Below are 17,430 nucleotides of genomic sequence, written 5' to 3' on the forward strand. Positions count from 1 at the left end.
AGATCTTGTCTAAACCTATTAATTGCTTCATCATTTCTTAACCTTCTAAAACTCACAAAACTAGCTTCTTTCTTTCTTTTCATATTTAAATCGAAAATAAAAAAGACTGGTAGATGATCGCTTATATCATTTATGATGAGGCCACTTTCAATATTATTCTCCAAACTATTAATAAAAATATGATCAATTAGTGTTTCTGATTTCTCCGTTATTCTACTCGGCTTTATAATTAAAGGATAAAATCCTTTACCATATAATAGTTCAAAAAAATCTGACGAAGCCTTATCATTTGTCACTTTACAAAGATCAATATTGTAATCACCACACAAACATACAGTCTTATTTCCCTTAACCTTACTCAATAAATTTTCTACTGCTTCTGTAAATAACTCAATCTGTGATCCCGGTTTCCTATATATACACGTTACAATTATATTACTTCTCTTTTCTATATCCAATTCTACTGTCACAGACTCCATTAAATCATCCATAACAACAGACATACATTCAACTTTTTTACATTTCAAATCACAATTAACGAAAAGTGCCACCCCTCCTGCCTTTGTCTTAATTCTATTCACAAAATACAAATCGTATCCTTCAATAAAAAAATTACAACCCTTATTCTCATCTAACCATGTTTCAGACAGAGCAATTATTTGAAACTTGCCTCTCAGACTATACAGAAAATCTTCAATCGAAGCAAAACTTCTATAAAGACTTCTGCAGTTAATATGAATTAAAGAAAATGTATTGACTATATCAACCTTATCCCTGAATTGCTCCTCTGTAAAATAATCACATGTGACATTAATTGTATTAAGCACATTCCTTTCAGGGTCAATACCTACTTCAAAATCATATAATTTATAATCTGTGTCGTCAAACATAATGCATAAATTATTCTAGCGCTATCTATTACCTCATAAGAAGGAGAAGGAAACAAAAAAAGAGAAAAGAAGGAGGAAAAAAAAAAAAAAAAAGAAAAAAAACTGAAAAAGGAAAGAAAAGATCCTAAGCAATCTCACATTCATTTATCAACATATTTTAAAGTCCGTTGATCTTGTTATCTTCCATATCCAATTTTACAATTTCCTTTTGTCCCTTTCCTCCCGAAGTAGCATTTGACCTTGCCAAAAATAAACTAGTTATAGCCATAATTGGTCGCAACCATTTGTCTATCTTAATCATATTATCACGTATAATTGTCCAATTCCTCAAGTTCCTTAATCGTTACAACCTTGGCTTCTTCTGGTGTTCCATTCAGTTTAATCATCACTTTGCAATTCCTGGTCCAGGTTGCTTGAATCTTTTTCTCCTTCCGTAAAATACGAGCTTGTCTTGCAATATCTGCATTTCTTTTTGTAAGATGTTCATTCAGATATACTCCACTTCCTTTCAAAAGGCTGGACCGTCTCAGCAATTCTACTTTATGTTTTCGATTAACAAATCTCACTACAATTGCTGGAGGAGCATTTTTGTGCCTTCTAGGAAGAGTATAGCATGCAGATATATTGTTACTATGCAGGGGAAGATTTTTACTCGAAAAGAATTCCACAACCTGCCGTTCCAACGATTGTAGCTCCTCCATCGGGGGCACGTCCTCTCCTCGTTTTGCACCAGTCCCAGATTCGGTAACTCTCGCATATGTTCTGTGTTTAGTTTCCAGACCTGTAATGACCATTTCCTCGAGTCGAGCCTGCTGTTCTAGGTCGTCCACCTTCCTTTCCAAAAAATGGATTGTCTTATCTTTCTCCTTGACCAGATCTTTTAGTTCTTTGATTTGCTCCATCATCGACATTAATATTCCTTGTTGCTTATTTACTTTTTCAATTTCCGACGTCAACGAATTAAGTGAATGCTTAATCTCTTCCAGATCTTCTTCGACTTTCTTCATCTTTGCCATTTTGTCTTTCTTTGATGTCAATTATTAGTACCTTTGTTTGCCCAAACAAAATCTATAGCCAGAATTATTTGGAATTTTTCTTATCACCAAACATTACGGCACCACCGCAAGGACGCCAATCCGGCTGTGTGTTACATAAGCATAAAATTATGTAACATGCATGTAATTTATACATACACATCTCTTCACTGACAACACTATTTATGCTCATATATGCTATACTCGCTGTACATGCCAACATACTTAAAGTGCTGCTGTATATTTGCATTTGCACTTCTGTATATAGACTGTTCTCTTCCAGCTAACTGCATTTCACTGGCTTTGTACCATCCTCAGCACAGTCTCATTAAAGTTGAATCTAGTCTAATTTATAGCAGCACAAAAGAAAATGAAGGGCAGATAATTTGACGGAAATTACTCATGTAAAATTGCAGCAGCATTTAGTCATTTCCAAAGTAAGCTTGGTTTTAATGCTTTGCAACAAAAAAATAAATCATGTTGTCTGATGCGTTCATCATCGTCATCATCAGGGTTCATGAGCTGGAGGAGCAGCTGAAAGACCAAGAGACCCGGGCAGAGCAAAGTGTGCAGGAGGGCCTGAGACGCCACAGAGAGGCTTACAGCAAGCTGGAGAGAGACAGGAACACACAGATAGAGCTGCTGACCAACCGGTGAGAAACACACAGTTGCACAATTTGCTGAGCACATTTCCCAATTATTTGTGCATTATCTTTTTTTATTTAAATATGTGAAACTCATTATAGTTCAATAATAATCGGAGAGAATTAGACACCGACCATATCTTGGATAATGATGTTTAAGTCTCTGCTCGCTTAAGAAAATAAATGCAAAATGGAGAACTAAATGCTTAACAGCTCTGAGAGTCCTCCCAGGGTTTTAGTCATCTGCCTCTGGACAGCTACAGCATGTATTTTACCCAAACCAGTGCCTTAGCTGACTGTGTGCCACACTATAGAAATGCACGCTGACATAAGGGATTTTGTGTCTGTAGAGTTAAGCAGCTGGAGGAGGAGAATAATGAGATGTCCCTTAACATGAACCGACTCAAGTCGCAGACAGAGAAGCTGGATGAGGTAAGTGTTGCTTACGTTTCCGGCTGTATTTCCTGTGTTGGTCATTTAACCTTTTAAAGCCAGATGTATTATAGTTGATACATGGGTCTTTGTGAGTTTTTGAGACTTTTACACCATCAGTATACTTTTTTTTTTCTGAAAAACCAAAAGAAATTGCACAATGCATTTTTAATGAACAAGTTGCAACAAAAAAACTCACCTTATGTGGAAAATATGATACATGTTAAAACTCATATTTGCAAATTATTATGTAATTTATTTTTTAAAACATTTTGTCAGAAGGTGCAGTAAACACTCTATTTTCCAAAAACTTATTTTTCTGCCATTTATTTCATGGCTTAGGCTTTAAAAGGTTAAGTAGTTGTCTGTCATCGGTTGTGTGTGTGTGAATCTCTGCAGTTTGGTGTCTGTTTCTCTTGCGAACGCGGCGGGTTTTCTCATTTCTATCCACGCCTGTGAGCACAGCGACAATTCCTTCAACATTCACAAAGCCAAAGAGAGACGCCAGTAATTATATCTGTGGAGATAGCGTCTTAGTTTTGAACCACACCTCATTTATGAACTTGTATCTATGCAAATGACACCAAACCCGACTCTAGCTTACAAAATGTTGTGCAAGCAATTTATCACAGAATATAAATGCAAACTTTATCTTGGTGCTAAAACTTGTTTGCTCAACAGAAATGCACTCCCATGACCCTGAATACCAAACACACAGATAAATAAAGGAAAATAAAGTTCAAACTATAGCTGTGTGTATATATGGCTATCCTTAGGAGAAGCAAAGGATGACAGATAAGCTGGAGGATACCAGCCTGCGCCTGAAGGATGAGATGGATCTTTACAAGAAAATGATGGACAAACTGAAACAAAATAGACATCAGTTCCAGAAAGAAAAGGATGCCATGCAGGAGGTAGGAGGAAGTATTTTATGTAACCAGACACACACAGCAAGGTGTGATTGTTTGTTATGTTGCTCATTCAGTTTCTCTGTAACCAGTCTCTCGCAGCATTTATGTCAACTCATACACTTACACCTACAATATGCTGCCTCTGCACATTATATAATGTTTTTCATTCGTTCTTTCTGTGCTGCATAGCTGATAGAGGACCTGCGTCGAGAGCTGGAACACTTGCAGGTCTTCAAGCTGGATGCAGAGAGGTCAGGCCGGAGGCCAAGCTCCTCCACGGGGCTCTCAGACTTCAACAACAGGAGCAGGGAGGTGGAGCTAGAGCATGAAGTCAAGAGGCTCAAACAGGTACTGATGAAATGCTCTGTTGGGCATAGGCAGTTCAGCGAGTATTGTTGCTAATGAATGTGCTTTAAGACTGTTTGTTATGAATAATGAACAATAAGAATATGAAACAGTGTTTAAAACTTTCTACAATCCTTCAGTCAATGTATGTAAGCAATCTAAGGATTTTCAAAAATATCTAAATGCTGTTTTGATTTGATCGTATGACAGAAATGAGGAGTTTCTGCTTTTTGAAATGTGTTTATGTGGAGCTTTTCATGCATGTGGAGCTGGTAGATGCACAGAAGTAAGAAGTACAGATTAAGCTGCCACAGACTGAATGTAACGTAATGTATGAATATATATTTACAGATTATTCATGTTTCATTTGATTAGAGTAGCAGTTCATGTACCCTGGCTTCTTAGACTTGATTGATTCAGCGTTGAATGTGAATATTTTTGACTGATTTTATAAGTTATTGGCTCATATGTATATGTTTCCACTGTCTATCACGCTGAATGATGCATTCAGTACAGTAATCGCCCCTAGAAATAGAAATTCAGCTCAAAAAAATACACTGTTATCACATACAGTTTTACAACTTTTCATGAGCACCTTTTGTATTTTAACTTTTTCTGAAGTACACCTCCACAACGTTTAACACAGCTAACTGGCTGCCAGAGGAACATAAACCTTTCTGCTTGTGTACATGAAGCTGTTTTTGTGGCTACAACCAAAAGATGAAAATTGAGCATATAGTGTCACAGACTACATTCAGCCAGAATACATTGTTGTGCATTAGAACTGCTGTGATCCCCCGATGTACTGTGCCGATCTTTTAACCATTAAAGAGAAGTTCAGCATTGCTAAATGCCGTGCCAGCTGCAGAGGATATGTGATCTTTATCTTTTCCTTAAGATCTGTTTGTCTGACATTTTGCCTGCTACAGTTACAAGGCAGATCTTATTGTTGCAGTCCTGTTAAGTGGCCAGACCTGGTGTAAAGCAAACATTAGAGATAAGCAAGTAGATGAAAGTGTTTTTCAGATGTCCTCTCAGATAAGATGCATAAAAGCAGTTGTGCAGAAGCTTTTGTGTGACTTTTTATCACGAGTTCATATGCATTAGAAATGTCGCTTTGATGTTCCTAAGCCAGACAAAGGCACCATAAAAATCTGGAGTTATCAAACCCACGTGGCCTTGAGGTAACTTTTAAATGGCACAGCCGGCCAGAACTGCTGATTCATTCAGTGTCCGTTTTATCAGTGACTTAACATGATACGGTCCATGTCCTCCTGGCTTCGAGCCAAACTTGTCACACCTTGCAAGCAAGCAAGTAAAGGAGTAATAGCAGTAGTTTCATTCTGCCTTTGTGTCCTGTCTTTCTCTAAATCTGCTCCTCCCAGCAGAGTTACCAGCATGTCTTTTGAATTCGGACAAGTAATAAAACTGTCTGTGTTTTATATGTGATGGATCACGGCCTCTGTTCACCCACGAGAAGGATGAATTCACTCTCTTATGCTTGCCTGTGCACCTTTTTGTAAATGTCTGTGTGTGTGTGTCCAGCGATTTGTGTCCCAGGACTTTCTTCCCCCTGAATACCAGCACCTGGTGTTGACTGGGGCTCGGCTCCGTCCCGGTCTGATGGTAAAATTGCCTCCGTGACCTCTGACCTACCGATTAACCACTAATCACGACAATGGAGTAGAGTGAAGTTGTCCATGCTGACCGGGCGCTGCAGTTCCCTCACTAATGTTTAAGGATAGACTTAAGGGAAATGCAAACTGACCTCTTGTCAGCAGTTTAAGGCAACTTGATTGTGGAGCTTTCATAACACACCAGAAAAAGCAGGGAAGAGTTTGTTCTGTAACACGCATAACCCATGTTACATCTCGTAGGTGCTGCAAACATAGACGTGCATTGCTGAGTTTGCTGCTACCAACCGCAGTGCTTTGTCAAATGGGTTGAGTGTGGCTTGAGTAGTGGTCTTTTCTTTTTTTTAAAAAGTCATTTTAGTGCACTTTTATGGCCTAGGAACTTATCTTGTCCTTTCTCGCTCTCTGTCCTCCACCTCCTCCCCTGATTTTGCATTTTAGGAGAACCAGAAGCTTAGAGAGCAGAACGAGGACCTGAACGGTCAGATCATCAGCCTCAGCCTGCATGAAGCCAAGAATTTGTTTGCCACACAGACCAAGGCTCAGTCTCTAGCTGCTGAGATCGATAATGCCTCCAGAGACCAGGTAAAATCAGTTATGCAGACTTGTAACAAAGAACATGAACACCCCTGCGGCTACAATGTGATTTTTTTATTTTTTATTTTATTTTTTTTTAATATTCTGAGTCTTACTGACAGCTTCCAGACAGGGTTTTATCTCAGTGCTTACAGGTTCCTTAGTTACAGTGAGAAATAGCTGTTTTTCAGGCCATATCACAGCAGTACGATGTTATGCATCTACCTCTGTTTTACAATTAAATCTATATCTGCATAATGAGGAGAGCATTACTATGAGTTATCATATTTCTGTGCAGTTTTTAAAATGTTATTTTCATTCCTTGTTTTCAGAGGAGTTCAGTGCATTAGTTAGATTTTTTTCAACATTGGCATTACTTTTTTGGTTGGTTGGTTAAAAGTTTTATTTTTTCTAAAATTATAATACAGTCAACAGCCACTTTATTAGGTACACCTTGCTAGTGACATTGAAATTGCCTCGATTCTTCGTGGCACAGATTCAACAAGGTGACAGAAACATTCCTCAGATTTTGGTCCATGTTGAAATGATAGCATCACAAAGCTGATGCAGGTTTTTTGCTACATCAAAAAGTTGCCCTAATGGATGCAGATGTGGTAACTGTGGTGGCCATTTGAGTACAGTGAGCTCATTGTCATGTAACTGAATCATAGTAACATTTTTTTTTCTAATGAATAAACATGTATTGTACATATTTCTCCCTAGTTAATGGAAGCCCTGAAGGAGCAAGAGGAGATCAATTTACGTCTGCGGCAGTACATGGACAAAATCATCCTGAACATCCTGGACCACAACCCCTCCATTCTAGAGATAAAGAACTAGCAGCGACTCAACTGGAATGAGCAGCGTTCCTGATCTTGGGAGAGTGAGGATCATTCCAGTTGTCTGATCAGAGCAGGGTGACCTGAATCGGGGGGAAAGTGTACAGAAAAACAGAGCCAGTCTTACGTAAACAGACATGCATCGCCCCCTGCTGTTTGTGCCAAGAAGAGCGTCTCTTCAGGATGGTAGAAGGGGATTCTGTGTTGAACAAAAGGGAGTTTTCTCAGCCAGTGATTGTTCACTGACTGGTTATGCTACTGTGACTGTTCTACTCATTTGATCACATTTTTATTCTGTCTATGCTGTGAGCTGGAGTTGAAGTCACAAGATTGATCTCTTGTGAAAACTCCAGGAATATTCAGTGTCCAACGTGCTTTGAAGATTCACTTGATTTAGTACACTGGACATGAAAACTGGAGGAAAAAAAAAGAAAATGTAAACAGCTTTATCCTGAAGCTGTTTGGCATGGCGTAGAGAGGCACAATAAGACAGTAGAGCAACATGACAAGCAGACTTTAAATCCAGAGTGAGACAGGCCAGGCCACTGTTGCCAGTCTCTGAGTGCGTGTGATGACATATTTGGACAAGTATGTGCTGAAAGAAGGTCGAGAAGCGAGGCACAAGTGGTCAGAGAGAGAAAAAGAGTGATGCCCACATTATAAATTGAAGACGATGAATTAAGGAAGAGCGTTGACCCTAAACAGGTGGGGATGTTACATGATAGGCCAGGTATGCTACCAAAAGAGGCTTTTTGTGAAGTCGATGAAGGTACACTGAAAGTGAAATTTCGTTTTTCGTTCACTCTTGCGCACGTCTTCCACGAAACCACACTTTGTACATCAATCAGTCCTAAAGCGGTGAACAGTTTTCACTGAGAAGTGGCCCTTAGTTGGTACAGACGAGTCGCTGAGTGTCGCGTTATGGCGCTGAAGCTGCAACCAAGGAGTGTCTTCAAACTGTAACTTCCATGGCTGCTATTTGCTAGCTAAACTTGAGCTTGATAAAAAGTCACTGTTGCTTTGTAATAGACCCCAAATGATGTTGCACAGAAATATAAAGATGTGAATGTACAGCGTGAGGTGGAGTGACTGGTAGCCATTGTAACGTGGTTTACCAAGTTGTCTTTTCATGTTCAGTGACTTGGATACCGGATGTGAGCGTGCACAGGAGACTCACTTTTTGGTACAAAAGACTTGATTTGTCACATTTGCACCTACAGCAGGTTGCAGATTGTAGTTTAAGCCCCAATGACTCTGAAGCCCTCTTAAACTGTAAATATCACGAATGTACGATTCCTTATTAACTTTCTGTGTGGCCAAAAAAGCAGTTTTCCATTGAAACTGGTTAATACATTTGGCAACATGTGTACGGTATTTAGTACTGTTATATGGAGGGCATTGTTTTCAGAGGGGAAACAATTACAATCTCATATATTATGTAATTATTCTAAACTTGAGTTTTGCTTCCTTGCACAAAAAAAGGTTTTGTTTCCTTTTGCATGGTCACATTTACTTCTGTCTGTGCCTTTTGAGGACATTTTTCGAGATAATCTCACTATAGATTTACGCTGTTTTTTGGAAAGTGCGTTTTCTGTCTATGTATGACATTTTCATGACTTGTAAATGTTGTAATTATCTAGTGATAATTTGTATTTTATGTGCCACTCACCAATCTTTTTTCAGATTGATACTGAGAAAACACTTTTATACAGATTAATCAAGAAACTAATTGTTGTTGCTTAGCTGTCCTGTTTGCAGTATAGCACAAGACTGTGACGTATGCAAGCCAGTTTATCTTCTTTTCTTTCCTTTTTTTATATAAACACAGTGAGCAATGATTTTTGAGTTTTTTTTTCAAGGTTTTTGTTAGATTCAGTAAGTCCACTGATTTTCAATCAGTTTCAAAGTGGGTTTTTATATATGGTTGTTTACTGTCTTCCTAACTTAAACGGTGACTATTATGAGCAATATTAACTTATTACCTGTACCTGCTGATCTGTGTCCTGTTTTGCATCTTAAATCTTTTCACTTTTAATCCACTTATGCCATTCTTCAAGTAAAAAAACAAAAATTCAAGACACACTGAGCTGTAAAAACTGTCACAAACTCATGGCTTTTAGCTTTCTGTTATTAGGACGATCCGATTGGATGCAGTCATCTTAAATAGCAATAAAAAATGGCTTTGGCAGTGATGTTGTCTCATGAAATTTCTGTTATTTTCATTTGAATTCAGCTATAGTTTCTAAAACATAAACATTGTGCCTAAAGTGTATGCTGCTGCTGTCTTAGCTGCCATTATGTACTTTGCTGTAAATAAAAGTGTTTGCGCTGGCATGAAAATAGTCATGTCGCCAAATGAGAATGTTTTAACTTTAATGTTTTATTTTATGTGTTTGTGTGTATTGTGTATTCTCATATGGGAAATCTTAAAATGCAAGATTTACAACCTTTTGTAAAAGGGCAGCACTGCGCTGTTTAGTTATGTATGGTCAATACCCATGTAAGCCCAGGCATTGAGGGAAAAAAACCCCCAAAAATAATTATTAAATAAATCTTCCTTACAACATTATTTTGGAGCAACGACAGAAAAAACATTTCTATCTGATTTGACTGTGACTGGTGCTTTTATACATGTAGTTTTACCTAATTTGACTAATTACATTACAGTTAATTTAGGTGTTATTAGAGATTTTGCGGATTATAAATGCCAGTTATTGTTTTATGTATTTATTTCATTCATTTATTTATTTTTATACATTAGTTTTATTTTTAGATTTTATTCTTTATCTTCTTTCATTTATATATTTATTTGTACCTGCTCTCGGAGCAGTATTTGTGTACTCTGGCGCCTCCTATCGGCGAACTGCGCAGCTTCATTTGATCAGCTGGGTGCTGCACGCGGCTGGTGTGCCCGACACAGCGGTGCAGGTAAGAGTTAAATTAAAATTAAGCATAATGTGAGTGATGTTTTAAGGTAAACTTGCATGTGAACGCATAACTTGGTGCTTTCCGTGTATGTTATCTGCTCCCTGTTGTTTTCTTCCCACAGGAAGCTCACAAACTTTTAGCAGCCGGCATGACGATAGCTGTTGATAACGGCGCTAAAGTTGTTAGCCCGCTAACAGAAAACAGGGCGCCTACATTCACTGGGGTTAAAAGAGCACAAAGCTAGCTAAGTGTCAGTATGTTTGGTTATTGTTAAGGTAAAATTGTTTACGATTTAAATTATTTATTGTTTAGTTTTTTTTATTAATACCAATGAAAATAACTATTTAACAGAAAAAAGTAAGAAAGGTGTTGACTGAAAAGGTTTAGGCTGAAAGTTTAGCTTAATGGACCGCCATTAACAATCATTAGTCAGTATATGCACTAGACAAAAAATGAATTGCACAGTTTTAAGTCCTCATTAAAACCATTCCCCAAGTTTAGACTTTTTATATAGTACTGTGCAAAAGCTTTGAGCCACCCCATCTTTTTTTGGTATTGTAAAAGGAAAAATACGGAGCCCCGCAGGGGACATGGGAGGAAAAAAAATTAAGACGGACTTGCGAGATCTCGCAAAACAAACTCGGGATCTCGCAAAAGTTTTAGCCGCATTCTTCCCGTTAGCTCGAAGCTAACGGGAGGTCGAGACCTACTACAGCCGGGTGGAACACCGCTTTCCCGGCACATCGTGCCTCGACCTCCCAGTTGGCTTCGAGCCGGCGTCCGAAGAATGCGGCTAAAAGATTAACTTATTGATATTATTGGCTAAATTTCATATACATAAGTCGAAATTTTCTAACGCAAAACCATCCTTTCGGTGCTTTTTAAATGAAACCAAACAATATGTTAAAACCATACAACATTCTCAAAATCAAAAAGCTGTCAAAACCGTAAACCTATGTTCCCTGTTCAATATTATGTGATTCTATAATAGACTGTGTCTATTTGGCTTTTTTATACGAACCCCCTGACATTGTGTTTGCTATTTTGTATTTGTATTTTGTGCTTTGTCAATAAAAAAAAAAGAAAAAAAGAATGTGGCTAAAAGTTTTGCGAGATCTCGGAAAAGTCCGTCTTAATTTTTTTTTTCTCCCATGTCCCCTGCGGGGCTCCGTAGAAAAAGAATGAGATGGGTGCAGAGATGTATTGAGCATGTGCAAACATAAATGGAAAAAACAGTATAAGAGGCAAAAACAGGCTTTTTACAATTAATGAAAGTCAATAATGGTATGGATGTCTCTTTTAGACAGATTTTCTTGTAATTTCTTTAAGTGGTCTTCAGGAGTAGTTTTCCAGGCATCCTGAAGGACACCCAAAAGCTTTTGGATGTTGGCTGGCTTTTGTTCCCTCCTCTGACAAATTGATCGCACATTGTTTCAATACTGTTGAGGTCCAAGCTCTGGGAAGGCCAATCCATGACAGATACTGTTTCACTGTGGGTGGGGGGGATTTTTAGTTCCATGTGGCGTTTACTTCATTGGCAGTGTGTTTGGGATTATTGTCATGCTGAAAAATGAAGCTACTGCTAATCAGACGATATCCAGATTTGTCAGCTCAAAGCTGCCTATTCACACTAAAAGTAAATGTTTGTGAATCAGACTTTAATACAGAAAATATGTTTAGAAACGTCACTAAAACCAACAGTCCTTAGTATAAAGGGAAGGAGACTTGTCAGTAATTTACATTTGAAAGTATTGTGTTCTCAGTGTCAGTCACTGTAAGAATTAGATAATCTCTTTGATATGTAAATAACCTGAGGTCTGTTGGTGCCGTTAATGACATGTTTTCATTATTAACTAAAGTCTCTAAAGAAGTCCAAGTATAACATTTGGGTCACTTTTGGTCTAATCACACTCAACTGACACAAATCATGTAAGAAATTCAGCCAATCTCTTCCATCTGTTTCACAGGTGAAGCGATGCCTCAGGCTTGTATGAACTTTGAGCCTAACAGAAGGGGAACCTATCACAACAGCCGTAAAACCAATGATCTGATCAACAACACAGGTTTGGTTAATGGAGCAGTTGTTTACAATGGATGCTCAGCTTCTGCCAGCAGAATCAGTAGGAGCACACCAGCTGGCACACAGCATGGTCCTAAACCCACATACAGGATTAACGATTATTTTAACTATGGCTACAAAGGCAAGAGTACAAAAGCAGCACCCTCAGGGACCCTCAAGAAACAAGGATGCAAAATTCCAGCTCTCTGTGATGCCCCAGCATCTGATGGAAACGGCAGTGAAGATCTCCTGAGTGGTAACTCAGCCAAAGTTAGTGCTCCACCCAGTAACATTGACCAAAAGGTACCAGATCCCAGCCTATCGGCGTCAGGGAAGAAGAAAAGGTGGAGGAGATCGAGACACAAGAAGAGGTGCATCACTTATCTTAATCTTAAAGTTCTCAAGTCCAGCCTATATATACCTATATGTGTTGATTCTACTTAAAATCAACACGTTTTTTTAATGGTTTTGCAGTGGACCATTAATAACAGCCCTAGAGTAGCAAGATTTACTACTGCAGAGGCCCTGAGACAGATAAGTAATACGTAATGCTCAGCTGATGGAGATGAGTCAAGTTTACTCCCTTCTGCATAAAAACAAATACAAACATTTGTGAAAGAATGGGTTGTTCTAAAGACCTCATTAAATCTGAGTGGGGTACTGTAATAGGATGCCACTTTTGTAATAAATCAGTTAAGTTTGTAAAGTTCTTCCCTCATAAATTACGAACCATTGCAACTCAGCCCTGAAGTACAGAACAAGGTGCATAAAAGTCAACTGTAAAGTTTGATGGAGGAGGGATAATGCTATGGGGTTGTTTTTTAGGGTTAGCCAGGGTCCTTTACTTCAAGCAAGGGGGGTTCTCAATTCTATGCTTCCAGATTTATGGGAACAGCCTAGGGAATGCCATTCCAGTGGGACTGTGCACAGAGCGAGGGGGATTCAGATGTGTCCATAGATTGAATATGTGAAATTATAAAAGCTCCTGTAGTGCAGACAATTTCACACTATAATTTTGTATTGGAAACAGTCATTAAAAGTATTCCTGTACAAAAATTATACTCATGAAGTAGAAGAATAAATGCTTTCAGTCCCAACTTGAGTGAAGTTTCAGATGAGACGACAGAAAATTGAATGCTTTAGTTATTATTTTAGATAACTGCTTATCTTGCTGTGAGTAACATGTGAGAGTGATATCAATATTCTTGTGCATATCTGTCTCTTAAATCTCCAGCCAGCACAGTATGAACACTAAAAACATAATAGTTAGGCTCAAATCTGTCTGTAGATTTACACACAGAGACTTAAGGGATATCATTGTGTCCAGGTAAAAAGCATAAATCATTGTGAATCCATTTCACTTGTTTCGGTGCAAATTAAAGTGATAACAGATGCATCGGAGCGACATAAACATGTACATGAGCAGCCCGCTGGAGGTTAATTCTTTGCACAAAGGAGCAGATAACCGTCCTGCTGCCCTTCTATCACCCTGACCAGCTGCTCTTGTATAAACAGCCCATCTTCCCATAACCCTTTAATGCTTGAGACTGAGTGGAGAGATGCATCAAAGCTTCTTCTGGATGTGAAGAATGAGTTGTGCATATTGTACTGAATTATTATATTCAGTGAAAACGTATGGGAATGGTAAATTATTTTTTTCATCTCATTCACATAATGACAGCAAGAATTAAAGCATAAAAATACTCTATAATACTCATAAATATAACTTTATTTGTATAGCATTTTTTTTAAAGCACACAGTTACAGTAATTCCAACATTAATGGTTTTGTGCACACATCAGATGTAAACTGTGGTGAAAAATACTGCCACTAACAACCAGAAATGTATTTCAAATATGTAATTAATTTCCCTTCCCTCTGATTATGGAACACTTTAATTCAGCGGTCCCCAACCCTCGGACCGGTACCGGGCCGCGAGAGTTGAGGCTCAGGTGTGAAATGTATAGTTTTCAGGGTTTTTATCGGTTTTCAGCGTTATTTCGTTATCGTTTTTATCGTTTACTCGGTTTTCCTTGGTCTTTTCGCATGTGTTATGAATAAATTTTCTTTTTTTCGGTACCGGTACTAGTTTTAGTTTGTTGTATTTATCCGCGACACCTTAAAGGCCGGTCCGTGAAAATATTGTCGGGCATAAACCGGTCCGTGGCGCAAAAAAGGTTGGGGACCGCTGCTTTAATTAACATGAGCCCTCTTGCAGAGACAAAGAAGTCGTCTACCCGGAAATTCTTTCACCCGCACCCATAGAAGCGGAGGAAGACTGGGGAAAAGAGATCCAGGAGGGCACGCGCTCTGACTGGAAAAACATGTGTTTTGGGGTCAGACCTTATGGTAAAGAAAAAAACATTTTCATGACATCTACTCTCTTTACAGTACTGAATTTAAATGTCTTAGTTATTATATACATGCATATGTAATAAGTTATAAATTTATGTTGCTGTAAGGTTGATTACTGAATATATCTTCACCACTGAGGTCAAACAAGGAAATTTTAAAGTTTACCTGATGTGTATTAATAGTAGTAGTAGTCATTACCTTTTCTGTCATAAAGGAAAACTGCTGAAACCAAAGTCCTTAGAGAAGCGAGTCTTGCCACACAGAGCCACTTTGAAATGGCTCATTGCAGTTATAAAGTGTTATCTACATTTCCTTTCATTTAAATGGTCAAATGTGCATAAAAGTGCCAGGATATATACTAAATTAAAAATGAATATTAGAAACAGCAAGTTTCAGTCCTTCAGCATCCTGTTTTCATTGAAGCTGATGTAGGTGTCAGTACTACTTTTAGGATTCAGGCCATGACGTGTGTTGCTGCCTGTTTCAGGTCCAGAAGACGTCCTCCGTTTTGCTTTGCAGGACCTGACACTGAAGCAAAGGGACACAGCGGCCCTGCGCGTGTCAGCCAGTTACACACCAGCGGTGCACCACCCGCACCCCCTGATATGGTCCCGTCACATCATTCCCACTGAGCCAGACCAATTCGCAGACGCTGACTAGTAAGCTGGGCGTATGCCTATATGTTAGAATAATGGTTGATATGAGAATTAACAACATCTGTTTCTAAAATATTTGTTTCATTCTCATTTGGTTTAGTGGAAAACATTAAATTTAACTTTATTGGTAAAAGATTGTGCGGTGGAGTCTAGGTTACCATCTGGTTGTTTTTTATTGTAGGTTCTATTTTATATTTAAAATTCAGGTTTTATATTTGTTTTATATTACAACAAAATACTTTGGATTTTGTGATCTTAAAGGATGGTTTTATTACAACTACTACTTTTAGTTTCATTGCTGCAGTTAGTGCTGTTTCTCACACAGGTCATGCATTTCCTGTTTCGTTTTCATCTTATATTTCCATTCTTTTTCTTGTCTGTGCTAAAAGAGCAAAATACTAGTTTTAACTGTTTCTTTGTGTTTTAAAATGCCTGAAGTTAATACCATGTTGTTATGAGTTGCTCATTTGAGCTGAAAGATCTGTTTAATCTGTTTATAAACACCCCCTGTTCACAGCAAGTACATGAAGTAACTATTTTATTTTGACACTCATGGAATAGTCGATTTAACCAAGAAAGTATGGTTTGATTATGTAATAAGAACGTGATTTTCTGGTTGTTCATATCATTTTTATTACCATAATAAATCACATTTTCTTCTAACTTGTTCTTAAACCCTGCATTTTTTCATCGCCACTGTCAAAAAATGTTATTAAACAAGAAGGCCCACCTTCTTTTCACCATTTAACCACAAACAAATGGATTTGAAACCTTACCATCTGTTGCTACTTAACGGCTCTTTAGAAGCAATAATGGCTTCTGGCCACTAGATGGCAGAGTGGATATAAGATTTTGCATTCTGCTAGTTATTTCCATACACCTCAGGGAGTTCAATGGGTTCATTCCCAAGGACTTGAGAGACAGAGGCATTTACTTGCATAGTGCTCAGCCCATTTCTCCCTGGTGTTGAATTCAGAATGCAATAAGACACTGAGCTGATTAATGCCATTTAGTTGTACTAAATATGTTTACAGATATTTTTATAATCAAATGGGTCCATTTAAAATGTTTTAATATGAAGTAGCAATTAGTAACAAGTAACAATTTTCATAATGCTTTTTTTCTTTAAACACAATAGTAGATCTGAAATGAATCAATCAAAACCTGTTCAAGTGCAGATTTTCAGCTCTAATTCAAGCAGCTGAACAGAAATACTGCCTCAGGTGTTGAGGAATTACCACCATCTATACCCCGTCCCCTATTTTCGGGGACTCAAATGTATTTAGACAAATTAACTTAACAAATATTTTAGATTTCTTTGTTGAGGATCCTTCACAAGCAGTGACTGCCTGAAATTTGGAATTCATAAACATGACCAAGTAATAGGTTTCCTCCTTTGTGATCCTTTGCCAAACCTATACTGAGGCTGTCTTCAGTGTTTGTTTGAAGGATTTTAGGCCATTATGTTTGCTTTAAGCGAGTGGAATGCTGTTCTGTCAGGTTCAGATCAGACCAAATAACAGGTTTCCTCCTTTGTGATGCTTTGCCAGACCTATACAGTGACTGTGTTCAGATGTTGTTTGAGGAGCTTTAGGCTCTTTATGTTTCCACTCAAAGCATTCTGTCAGGGACAGATCAGGTAATTGATTGCAGAATAATCCACTTCTGGGAGTGGAGCACAGAGGATGCAGTCTCCATCGCAATGCACTCTGTCCTCTCACACCTGGACAACAACAACACCTACGCCAGAATGCTGTTTATAGACTTCAGTTCAGCATTCAATACAATCCACCCCTCACAACTCATCAGGAAACTGACAGACCTGGGTATCAGTTCCCTCATCTGCAAATGGTTACTGGACTTCCTGACCAACCGCCCCCAACATGTCCGGCTGGATAACCGCTGCTCATCTACCATCACAATGAACACCGGTGTACCACAAGGCTGTGTGATGAGCCCTTTCCTCTACTCCCTCTTCACCCACGACTGCAGACCTGCTGATGGTTCCAACACCATCATTAAGTTTGCAGATGACACCACGGTGATTGGCCTCATCAGTGACAACGATGAGGCCGCCTACAGGGAGGAGGTGGATCGTCTGGCTGAGTGGTGCGACAGAAACAACCT

The 17,430-nt window shown here is 38.5% G+C and overlaps 2 protein-coding genes across 3 annotated transcripts in view; both read left to right on the plus strand.

Moving 5' to 3' along the window:
- The window catches only part of rab11fip4b (RAB11 family interacting protein 4 (class II) b), a 35,921-nt gene extending 26,246 nt beyond the window's left edge, over window positions 1-9,675 (plus strand). Inside the window, exons 8-14 of one of the 2 annotated variants that reach the window (XM_085459637.1) lie at window positions 2,437-2,577; window positions 2,919-3,000; window positions 3,777-3,914; window positions 4,101-4,259; window positions 5,802-5,882; window positions 6,332-6,475; window positions 7,190-9,675. In XM_085459637.1, coding sequence (XP_085315763.1) covers window positions 2,437-2,577; window positions 2,919-3,000; window positions 3,777-3,914; window positions 4,101-4,259; window positions 5,802-5,882; window positions 6,332-6,475; window positions 7,190-7,306 — 862 coding nt within the window. In that variant the 3' untranslated portion in view covers window positions 7,307-9,675. The remainder of the gene's footprint in view (window positions 1-2,436; window positions 2,578-2,918; window positions 3,001-3,776; window positions 3,915-4,100; window positions 4,260-5,801; window positions 5,883-6,331; window positions 6,476-7,189) is intronic. The other variant, XM_085459638.1, reaches the window with a different exon arrangement.
- Window positions 9,676-10,167: 492 nt separating this feature from the next.
- On the plus strand, window positions 10,168-15,966 carry LOC146707976 (uncharacterized). Its single transcript, XM_085459639.1, has 4 exons — window positions 10,168-10,233; window positions 12,201-12,663; window positions 14,511-14,641; window positions 15,135-15,966. Exons 2-4 carry the CDS (start codon window positions 12,209-12,211, stop codon window positions 15,305-15,307), a joined length of 759 nt encoding a protein of 252 aa, XP_085315765.1. The 5' UTR covers window positions 10,168-10,233; window positions 12,201-12,208; the 3' UTR covers window positions 15,308-15,966.
- Window positions 15,967-17,430: the final 1,464 nt, after the last annotated feature.

This window comes from Copadichromis virginalis, linkage group LG6 (genome assembly GCF_057382275.1).
Source record: "Copadichromis virginalis isolate Kocher_CV1m ecotype Utaka linkage group LG6, C_Virginalis_male_GT1.1, whole genome shotgun sequence".
Taxonomy (NCBI): domain Eukaryota; kingdom Metazoa; phylum Chordata; class Actinopteri; order Cichliformes; family Cichlidae; genus Copadichromis; species Copadichromis virginalis.